General features: G+C 39.9%; 1 protein-coding gene across 1 annotated transcript; it reads left to right on the top strand.

Moving 5' to 3' along the window:
• Positions 1–8,782: 8,782 nt before the first annotated feature.
• On the top strand, positions 8,783–9,058 carry ctxn1 (cortexin 1). Its single transcript, XM_008294673.1, has one exon. It carries the CDS (start codon positions 8,783–8,785, stop codon positions 9,056–9,058), a length of 276 nt encoding a protein of 91 aa, XP_008292895.1.
• Positions 9,059–12,238: the final 3,180 nt, after the last annotated feature.

Here is a 12,238-nt window from a genome sequence, read left to right as displayed (position 1 = left end):
GTATTACCTGACTTAACAATCCGACAGATTGGCTACGTTCAGACTGGAAGTAGTGCCTGTGCGTTCCGGCCACTTTTACCCCTTCTTCATTTAACAATGAACTGCAAAAATGTTCCAGTGATCTTTAAAGCTGTTCTTCTGGCAGCCCAAGCGATCACAACTACCATGTTTGTTCTATGCAACAGTTTCACAACAGTAATGATCATCACATTTTGAGGGACCACAGGCAGGACTTTACAGTTTTAGCTTTGTTGTTTCATTATCTGCTGTAGATTTGTACAAATATGTTCCAGCCACCAAAATGAAAGAATTGTTTTCTGTGTCATCAGCATAAAGATAATCTCTAATATTAGTGTAAATAGGAGTAGCCAGGTAAACAACAAGTGACACAACAACAGACTCAGCTCTCACGGCTAAAAACCTATTGTGTGAATGATGGTTAATAAAATGACAAAGTTTGCAGAAAAAAGAACTCAGCTGTTGCCATGTTTTCCCATGATTGTGTTTCATTAGGACTTACACATTACATCCATCTTTCAACAGTACATTCATTACTTAATCTTTTAGTTGACCAAAGAAAAATATATTCATGAGTTTTTCTCTTTTCACAAAGCTTGCTGTATTATGATTTGCTTCATCCGACCTTTGTTAGAGTCAGCAGCTCTGAACGCGTCGTGTGTTCGTGCTCACAAGAGAAAATTAAACTCGTGCTGTGTGTGTGTCCGTCTTTTGTTTTCTCATTTCAAATCTGACATGTTTTGATAGATGTGCATGGATCTGGCCATTGACGCTGGTTGATAAACCTATGGATTTGGTAGTATAGGGATGATAGATCAGGCTTTAAATAACGCATGCCTGTAGATTCACACACACAGGGCCAATATATAGGCGACCTCATCCCACAGCTGTCTGTTGTGATGAATGACTGGGGATGTCCTTATACTAACTAACCTCTTTCATGCCTCCAAAGTCTACCCAGTTCTCTTTACTGTGACCAAAGCCTACTGAGAGTGGATTCCCCTATGTGAACAAACACAAGCTCCAGAAACCAGATGTCGGTCCATCATTGCCAGTTAATGGTATTATTATCGATTCTCTGCAGCACATATTCACATGACCTTTACTTTCTCTTTATGTGCAGCACAAGTTAAAACCCTTTAAACACAAGATGTATGTATTACGAGCAGCCTTCTGGAAAAAGTCCCCTCGAGCAATGAGCACGCTTATTGTACCTATATGAATGGGGTTGAATGCAACATCCTTGGAGCAGAAAGAGTTCTTGGCGGCAGAGCTGTGCTTTCCTTTATGATTGTCTTCAGTTATCACAGAATGTTCTTGCCTCCACCACGCTGTGCTTTAGCCTATATAATAAAGAGGCTATCACTGAAGGGGACGCAGCCATGTCACACCATGATGTAAGCTGATGTTACACAATGTTTAAATGTCATATACCTTGTGATGCCTTGTTTTTTTCTTATGTACAATTACCTTTTGGGTTTCTTTGGCTGGAACGTGTTTTGTTGGACAGAATTCAACAAACTTTGTGATTTTATCTAACCTGGAATCACTCAGCATTTAGAGAAGTCGCTCAATCTTGAGTGGAAAACTTAACAGAAGCATGTTACACAGGAAAATAGTTGTTGTCTTGTTGTAAGCATAGCGTGCACATTAAGGGCTAAAGCACAGTTGTGTGGTTTTTTTTTTTAGACAAAATCGACCAACCTATAAGTCTCATGCAATAATTTTTCACATCAGGGCTGTTATTATATCAGATTCTTACTACATCATTAACATGACCAGAAGCTTTCCTTTCAGGAAAATAAAATTATTGCAATATCTACGGAAAAAAAAGTTTTTAAATGAGATGTCAGTGTTCCATGTTTATAATATCACAGTTATCATCAATACCGATATTTCACAACATCCTTGGTTTATACATGCTGATGTAATCTATCAGGTATCAGTATTCTGTCCATAAGAAAATAAATAAATAAAGCATTGCAAGAAATATCCTTACTAGTCACCAGGCCATTAAATACAAAACATCAACCCGTTAAAACGTTGTTTTTACATTTGGGTCTGACTTAACTCTGTCACAAGCATTACTTCTTTACAAACTGCTTTGCCCAACAATTTCTCTCAACAATGTCCATCCATCCATCATCTATGCACCGCTTAATCCTCACTAGGGTCGTGGGGGGCTGGAGTCTATCCCAGCTGACTTAGGGCGAAGACAGGGGACACCCTGGACAGGTCACCAGTCTACCACAGGGCTACACTTAGAGACAGACAACCAAGCACACTCACATTCACACCTACGGACAATTTAGAATCACCAATTAACCTCAGCATGTTTTTGGACTGTGGGAGGAAGCTGGAGAACCTGGAGAGAACCCACTCTGCACGGGGAGAACATGCAAACTCCACGCAGAAAGATCCCGGGTGAACTGGTGACCTTCTTGTTGCGAGGCAACAGTGCTACCAACTGCGCCACCTTGCAGCCCGCTCTCAACAATGTCCAGTTTATTATAGACGGTAACTATTTTGACTAAGAGTTTTCCAACTGTTATAGAATTGCCAAAATGTGTCTACCCTCAACCCAGACTCACCTGCTGTAGTGGGTCCTCGGTTTCCTGAAGCAGTGAACTATGTGTCTTGCTGAACCACAGCTGGACCTCCCACTGTACCATCTATAACAACAAGGACAGCAATGGAAACATTGAATTTCATAACCTTGTAGGCTGGAGACTCTTATCAATTACGACCACAGTGGGCGGCCCGCTGGAGCGCAGCTCAGTGTGATTAGATTATGAGCCCCTTCAGGGCAGTGTTACGATCCACCGACTATTAATTAAACCTACAGGGACATCCCATGCGGCCTCAGGCAGGGGAGATGTGGATGTGTATGGACTGCAATGTGTCTCAGTGTTTGCACAGTTTTAATTGTGTCAATTAATTAATTCTCACAGTAAGTATCTGGAGCTTAGCCACAGGCGCAATCAGGTAACTCTGCTTGTTTTGCTCCACATCTCTTGACTATGTAATTTCTTGTAATTCAGCAAAACCTGCAGTGCAGTCTGATACAAACTGTAGTTAAATCATCTTGTACAATCGAAAAAACAAGGTATTCTCCAAGAAAATGCAAACTCTATAATAATTTATTAATTAACACCAGAGAAACTCTTAAAAGGATTTTCCTGGATGTGCCATTTCCCAAACAAATCACAACATTAGTCATACAAGAAATTTGTGTTTTCAAGGCTGGATTGCCAAAAAGACATAACCTAAAATAATGGCCTTAGCGGGGCGATAAACTGAAATTAAAGGTGAAAACGTGTTGTCTGCATTATTACATTATCTTGACGCCCTGTTCTGTGGAGGAGGCGTGTTGACATCAGTTCTAAAATTTTATTTAACACTCCTAAAATTACTAAAACTACCAGCAGCAAAGTAAACCTGTGACTAGGGAGGAGTCCAGAGTTTATATCTGTGTTTACCCATTCATATAAATGTTTTGTTTAACCTGATCACAACAAAAAAATCCCAATGTGAATTGAGCATAAAACTGTTCAAAAAACATTGGTGAGACAGTGTAACGGCTTGAGTTTGGCAGCAAGGAATTTTATTGATAAATTTACATTGATGCCCCAAAATATGTATGTATGTATGTATATATATATATATACACACACACACACACACACATATTTTTGTTGTTTGTTTGTTTGTTTGACATTAGGTTAAATTATTTTTCTTTGGTTTCTAAAATACATTTAATAAACTACAATGTATTATGCACTGCTGCCTTTGAAGAGTGCCTCATTTACAAAAACTTAACTTGTTTTATTCTTCTTCATTGTTTTGGGTGTTAAACAGAGTTGATAGATATCAGATCTGGATTCTAAAGATCATAAAGACATGCTGTTATTTATGGTGTCTGTTAGCAATTTACAGTAATGTTTATACATTTTAAAAGGAAAAAGTATTGTAATTTACAGGCAACTACAAATACAGTTATTGTTGATTACAAAGGCAACACTGCATCAATATACTGCTGGTTTCAACATTTTTGACCATAAATTTACACTCTTTAACTATATTTAAATCAGCTAAAATACTATTATTTCTCAGATATTTATTGTTATTTTCACATTTAAATATATATATGGCACTCTTGATGCAAGTCTTTCACCTTTTTTGTTTGTTTTTTTTCCCTGCAGGATTTTTTCTCAGTGCAGAGTCTTGTTACAGTATAAAACAGTAAACTTCCAACTCTACTGTCCACTACTGTAAACAGTCATACAATTGCAACATTATAAAAATATAGTAAAATCCTGGAAACCACAGCTGCCATCATTTTACTGTAATTTTACATGAAAATTTTTGTTTTACTACAATCTTCTAGTCCAAGCTCTGTTTTGAGAAATCCTATTGCATAAAGTTCTTATCAAAGAAGTGTCTGGGCAGAAGAAAGTATCAACTTTGTGTGAAAGTATTTTTTTACAGCAAAATTTGGGAAATATCATTCATTACAACACTTTGGAGAAACCTGAGAATGACTCAGTGTAACTGTTCCGTGTTAGCTGCATTAAGGACCCCTGACTGTCGGTGCCCCACGCAGTCCTCTTATATAATGCAAAAGCCACACATGGCTCTCAGCGCTTTACTCATCCAGACGAAAGATTATGTGTGCAGACCATACAGGGGCGGTCAGTAAGTGGGCCGGGGGTGGGGAGGGAGAGAGGTGAGGAGAGGAGAGGGAGGTGAGGAGAGGAGGGAGGCAGGAAAGGGAGGTGGGGCGGATCCCTCAAAGTGCGAAGACTTTAAAGCTCTGGACTGAGCAGAGGAGGAGCTGCAGGACGAGACAGAGTTCAGAGCTGAGGGAGTCCGGAGCTGTCCGCGGTCCTGAACAGCTGCTGCAGCTGCATCATCATCACCATCATCATCTTCATCACCACCGCAGCAGCAGCCAGCCTCAGATTACACAGCCTCACCTGTGACGACAGCTCACAGTAAGTTTAATCTGCTCTCATCGTCCTCCACTGTGTCATTGGAGTGATGCGATAACACTGCCTGTGTTTGCTACACGTGAACTTCTGTCAGTGGAAGTTAGTGAGAAGCTGTAGATGAGAGGACACGCGTGGGAACTTTAGGACTGACACGTTTGTAAGTTGTCTTGTGCGTCTCGAGTTCAGGTGTAACTTAATGTCAAAAATATTTGGAATAATCTTATGTGGTAGATTTCAACATTTAGCAGTGTTTTACAAGCAGAGATCCAATTAATTGCCCTGCTAACATGTTATACAATGAAGTCAACTGCAGTATCACCATAATACAGCTGACATTATTGTTAGAAGTTGCATGAACTTTTTATTTTGACAGAGTAGCCCCTCAGAATTCACCAGTACTGTGATCAAGGTGTCAGAAAAGAGTTAATTATGAAACAAATGCTGCTAACCCACTGTTTGAGGTTCAGCTAATGTCCTGCAGTTCTGAAATCCGAGGGAACAGTTTCAGTAGCAACTGAGTAAAACTGAAAGTTTTAACGCAAGATAAACAACCATCATCACCTTTTACTAAAAAAAAAAAAAGCATTAAAATTGCATAATGTTGAACTTTTTTTTTTTTTAGATATATTACAGAAAATAGAGAAAATCAGAGGTCACAGGGATAAGAAGACGGCAAAGACAGCATATACACTCAGATGTTGCATGAAACTGTTAATCTTAATGACATTAAACCATAAAAAAGGTTGGATGATAAAGAACTAACTGGTGGACAGACTGTAGATAGTATTGTTTTGGGCCTGATCATCCTACTTTCAGTCCTGATTTGTGCTACTAAGCCAACAATTCTAATATAAAATTATATAGTTTGTTTAGAAATGGAAACCAGTTTATTTTAAACGTTTATTTTTAATGGGAAACATGCTGCATGAAGCAGATGATCATCAGATAAAGTAATCTGTAATGAACCAAAGCCTCTGTAATTTATGGGAATCAGTTAAAACGCCATTGAAATTGAGCTTTATCTGCTTTTAAATCAACAGTATTGAACATTTTTAATGCAAGTGTGCATTACAGAAACTACAGAAAATCTGAGATCATAGGGACGAGAGGAGGACGAAGACAACATGAATACTCTGTTGTTGCATGAAACTTTTCCTCTTAATGACATTAAACAAAACAGCTCTTAGGTAGATGGACTGTGGATGGGTTTGTTTTGAGCCTGGCAGCCCTACTTTTAGGATTTACTTTAGGGTTCAACCTCCGTTTTATTTGGAGAAGTCCTTGACATTTTCAAAGCTGCTGTCATAATCCACAGGTATAAATGGGAGGTATTACAGGTATTACAGCCATGAGGAACCATATGTCACTGCATGTGCTCTGTCCTCACAGTTCATTGGCATGTCTGCTTGGTGCTTTCATGAATCTGCTTTTTAACCCATTTCAGGGCTGGTTTTGAAATAGGAATTGTGTTGCGTTTCTCCACATTTTAATTCTAACCTAGAGAGCAGAACAAGTCAGGTTTTATTGTTCTGTTTTGTGTAAATCAGACGGTCAGGCACCACAGTGTGATTTATCCACTCCTTAGGAACCAAAGCAGGTCTCTCAATGAGGATTGATGAGCCATGAAATTGATGTTGCTCATTTATTTGTATTCTCTCTCTTTCTCTATATACATATGTTTGTTTTGCTTCTCGGTACAACTGAGTTCCCTTCTTTGTTCTTGCCTCTGTGGTGTTTGCATATCATTATGACCTTGCGTAACTTGCAGAGCTGTTGCTTGACCTAAAAGCAACTTGAAACCACAGAGCCCACAAAAGACCCACATATCTGTGTTGCTTGCTTGTGAATTAGAACTACTGCAAGTTTCTGATTTGTTTGATTCCCTGATTTAAAGGCAGTTAAGGATGAAAAAAAAAGCAAGAAAGATGGGTCCTAATCAGTGCATCTCTCCACTACTTCTCTACATTCTGCCACTGCAGCATTAAGGGAAGTGGTAAAATAAATGTATTCACCTGCAAAACTGTTGGTTGTGTTGTATAACTTTTACATTTAAGTGTACTCTGACTGGGCAGAAACACAAAAGGATTTGAGAGGGGAAAAAAAGACCTTTAAAGTCGACTCAATTTTCTTTCGTGTTTTCTGGCAGCTGATAAAATTCAATCAAATCCTAAATCTAAATCTGAAGCAGGGTTATGCAGTATTTCAGGGAGAGCGTGGTGCTGTTTTTTTGTAGAAAGATTCTTCATGTTGTTCAGCTAATATAATCCTGTTGTCATTTGTAGCCTTGTGTAAGTAGTTTGCACTTACTGAATCTGACATATGCCCGCGTTGTCCTGTTGTGTAAACTTTATGTGTACTTCATGGCTCTCTATTGACTATTGAGTCCGTCTTGTTTCGATGGCTTGCTTTCCTCCTCTACACGCAGCTCTCTGAACTGTCCAGCCCTGAAGTAACCTTAGGCCATTTGATAATTGATACTGAGGCAGGCAGTTTCTTTCATTATGTCTTCAAGTCCCCTATTAAAGCTTCACTTGGCCCTTTAGTCCCATCGTCTGCAGAGCAGGGGAGCTATCAACGTGTCTTTGCGAGGATCAGTGGGGTGGTAAGGAGGGAGACGGAGCCTCCTGGAATAGAATCTGCTGACTGGGGAGTGCACCTACCGCAGGAAATGTCTGTCCACTCCACGGCCCATTAAAGACGCTACGGAGAGTGTTTCTGAGCAAGAGAGCAGCAACTCTCTGAGGGGTTTCTCCACATCTTTCTCTTCCGTCCTCAGTGTCTGATTTATTTATCTTGTACTATGCTGTACCTGAGTCCAGAAGAAGAGCAGTGCCCTCCTGTCTCATCACAGTTATTCTGCTCACAAGAATTATTAGACAGGATATCTAATACATGTACTGGCAGGAGCGTTGGTAGGAACTAAGGAACCCCTGAAATACCTATATTGGGGCCCTGAAAGAGCCAAAATCTATAAGCCTTGAAATGTTCCAAGGCCCCTGTCTAGCTGTAAAACTCCTGAATCAATCAGACTTTCCCTCCATTCAGCAACTCTGCAGACTGTAAACTCACTCATTTTGCATTCTGTCTTTTTTTTTTTTTCTTTTCTCTTTAGGGATCCTGATGAGTGTCAAATTAAGAGGTTCGTGGTGACTCAGAACAAAGATGAAGATGTAAAAATCAGTCAGTGATTTGAATCCAAAAACGTTCACTCAAGGACCACAACACGGATCATTTACAGCCTGCCAGGACTTGGATTGATCTATGGAACATCTTCAGCCACTCAATTGAGATTTATACTTCACTCTGTAATTACAATGAAGGCCTCCTGAGAGCTGCTATTGGATGACACTTAAAATATTGACATATAAACTGAGGAGAAGTTGAAGTAGTGACCTCTGCTTTTGTATTTTCCAGTTCTCTTGAGAACAAATGAGTGTATGTCAGAGAAAAGACAGCCATAGGGGGACACATGAACCAGTTCAATCTAATTAAACCTCAGTGAGCATGCCTTGGCTTGCTGCTCGTTTTACCAGAGGGCTTATTCATTTGCACTACTGATTTGTGTCATTTCTGCTCGCCCTGTGGCTTGTGGGAAACACTGCAGTTGAGTTAACTGCCAGATTCCACTATGTGAGGCTCCTCTGGGTTTAGGGATCACACTCAACAGCAAAGATGACCACGTAGAGCCACACCATTCCTCGTAGCTCCTGACTGCACGGCAGAAGTCACACAGTAAGCAATTTCAACCTTCGAAACATTCCCTCGCCTCCAAGATGAGTGACACAAACTACTGGGTTGTGGACTATGATCTCTCCTCTCCTGCTCCACCCGGGTTCCCCAGGGGCCCCACAATGCTGCAGCCCATGGCAGTGCAGCCCGAACAGGGAACTGCACTGTGTTTTGTCGGACTCCTCGTGCTGCTGCTGCTCTTTCTCGTGGTCCGCTGTGTCCGTATCTTGTTAGATCCCTACAGCAGCATGCCATCATCATCGTGGACGGACCATAAGGAGGGGCTGGACAGAGGACAGTTTGATTACGCACTGGTGTGAAGATGAGAGGTGGCTGGGAATGAGGGGCAAGATGAATATGGAAATAGAGATTTTTGACTGGTGATGTTTGTTCATGCCCTGTTAGAAGTCTCTGCTTCTGACAATGAAAGAAACTCTAATATGATAGAGCACGACTGCTGTTTGCTGGGTTAAAAAGGGAAGCTGTCTTCAGTGCAAGATGACAACTTGAAAGCATCGAACAGAAAACGAAGAAGGAGAAAATGCAGCATAGCAGGAAAAAAAAAAAGAGCAGACAAACCAGACGCCCTGTATCCATTTAGATGTCCAAATGTTAATGTGTTATTGGAGCGGTGTGGTGTCTGTGGCGCTTTCAGTAACAAACACCGCAGGAAGAGAACGATCAGTATCGCTGCAGTACATCATGACTCCTGTTTGTCATGTCATTTTGTAATTCTATAACGTTTTTTATAAATCCCAGGGCTGAATCACAAATAGAGAGCAGAGCTGCTGCAAGACATGTCTGGATTAAATCAAAAGAGAAATTAAATGAACTTAGAGTAGACGCGGAAGTCGTTTAGACAGAACTAATACCCTCTGTTACAGCAGATTTAGAGACAAAATGGTAAACTTTAGATGTTGATTTCACTACAAACATGTGAAAATGTCGCTTTTATTTCTGAGATTTTTTCTTTTTGGATGTGCAACTCAACCAAAAATTCTGATGAGAGATGTTATATTTTGTCTGGAACCAGAAATATGTTTCTTTAAATTTCATTTTTCATGTGAATCGTGCTGGATATTATACGGCTTTTGTGCCACCTCTCAGATGATCCTCAGGTAAAATCATTTCTCATTAACCAAAGCCTGTATTAATTTAAGAAAATCACTTAAAATGCCTCCTGAAATTGAGCTTTATCTACAGTTTGTATCCAAATTTAACATCCTTTTCTTCTATAAAAGCTAAATTAATAGTGCGTAACAGTTCATACAGCATATTTTTTCTAGGGTTTTGCTATTTCACGTCACCTTCCCTCTAAGAGGCTTAGGAGGTTCAGTGTGGAGGGTCACAGCTCTGACTGAATATGTGTCATATAAAGTTATGATTATAAAATGCATGTACACCAATATCGTTCCCCTAATCCTTTTTTGCCTTTCGCTCCCGTCCAGTGCACCAGCCAAATCTGTTCAACAGTGCCTGTAGGAATAAAAGAGAGTCTAACGTCTATTTCATACTGATGTTTCTGCTCCTTTTGCAACTTGTTTGTACAATTTTCTCCCTGCCCGTGTTATACTGTCAAGCCCTTTGAAATACGGCTCTGAGAAGCTCTTTAGTAATAAAGTTTAGTATTGATATTTTACTAATTTGTTTGTTTCCTTGACGATAATGACCAAAAGACTGTTTGATATAGTAACAAATTATTGTATGTGGTCCAACTTCCTGAATGTAGACTGTTGCTTGTAAGAAAAACTAGATATTTTCCTAACGTTTCTTTAAAGTGGCATTCTGGGTTTTTTTGTTTAGTTTTGTTTTTTTGTAATGAAATAAAGGCTTTTGTCTTGACTTACTTTTAGACAGTCTACTTCATTTACAAACACACACATGCATCGCACGGTATAGCTACTAATACAAACACACATAAACTTTTACTTGAGCTAGGGCTGTCCTTGCTGCTGCGCTATAATCAATAGACGCAAGATTTAGAGCAAATGCAATCAATCGAATGATCAATTGGAGGCTCGTAAAGAGACACAGCCAGTTAAGTCATGAGGGTCGGCCTTCACAGAGTCACCACCAGATGAAATATACCCATGCAGAGTGACTAAAACCCTCATCAGAGCACTCAGCGTGTATAGAGGGAAAAAGGGAAACATTCATAAGAGCAAACTGCATGGTAGGATCAGATAGCATAATTAGAATAACAGAAAACAAGATTTCAGGGTATTTATTGTGACTTAGTTGAGAAGCACACAGAGCTCTCATATGAAAGGCAGTGGTATTCCTTCATCTTTGGATGAAAACCCCTGTTTCAGTAGTAGCAGTATAGATTTAAAGATAATTTGCTCTCATTAACTTTAGTCTCCCTTCAGGTACATTTTCCTGCAGCTGCAGTTTGTGATCGTTCTCTCACAGTAACTTACCCATCTGGTTTTGTTGTGACCTCTTCTGGATACTTTGAGAACAACAACCGATGTTCCAACGTGCTTCTTCACTGAGAGAAAACACATGAAAAAACACTCATTCAATTCAATTCCATTTACTTTTCATGAAATTTATGCTGGGGAAAAATTAAGAGTGACAAATTCAAAAGGCTGAATTATAGGTCAAATGCAAACTGCTGTGACACTGACCAGAAACTTTAGGAAATGTTTATTTGCCTTTTCTAGCAGTATGGCTCAAGAGGTACACCACTTTGTTCCAGAACCAAAAGTGTTACTAAACACTATATCAACTGTCCTGGTGCCCAGAGGAGGAATCCATAACTACCATGATCCTCTAAGTTTCCCTCTAGAGCCATCATGAGGATGACCAGTGACTCATTTTGAGTTTAAGGTAAAACTACTGGAAGGGTTGTTATTAAATTTGGTACACATATCCATGTAACCTTGCATTCACATCTTTTACTTAAGTAAATGATGAATACCACACTATAAAATGACTCCATTACAAGTAAAAAAGTCCTGCATTTTAAATAAACTTAAGTAAAACTAAGTATCACAAAAATTCTCTTAAAGTATTGAATTAAAAGTAGAAAATACAAAAAATGTGCCCAGTGACTGTCAAATTATCATATATTGTATCATTAGATTATTGTCAATCGTGCATTAATGAAGAAAAAAAAACATGAAGTTGTAGTCGGTTAAGATGGAGCTCACTTAAACCTCAGCATGCTTACACTGTTTACAAGTCAGGATGGGAGGTCGCACATCCTCCACTCTCATCCTAAACACAGGAACACCACAGGGGTGTGTCCTCAGACCCTCGTCTACTCCCTCTTTACCCACGGCTGCACCCCCATTCACACCACCAACACCATCGTCAAATTTGCTGACGACGCCACCATTGTAGGACTGATAACAAACAACAATGAGTCAGCCTACTGGGAGGAGGTCCAGCACTTGGCAGAATGGTGTCTCAGCAACCTGGACCTGAACACCAGCAAGACCAAGGAACTGGTTGTGGATTTCAGACGATCTACACGCACGGAGCACTCTGCCCTC

This window comes from Stegastes partitus, unplaced genomic scaffold (genome assembly GCF_000690725.1).
Source record: "Stegastes partitus isolate 25-593 unplaced genomic scaffold, Stegastes_partitus-1.0.2 Scaffold986, whole genome shotgun sequence".
NCBI classification, from domain to species: Eukaryota; Metazoa; Chordata; class Actinopteri; family Pomacentridae; genus Stegastes; species Stegastes partitus.
Note: the sequence above shows the minus strand (reverse complement) of the source record. Positions and strands in the feature narration are given on the sequence as shown.

Bases quoted from the DNA above. Each gene is read 5' to 3' on its own strand.
- ctxn1 (XM_008294673.1), top strand. From the start codon at position 8,783: ATGAGTGACACAAACTACTGGGTTGTGGACTATGATCTCTCCTCTCCT.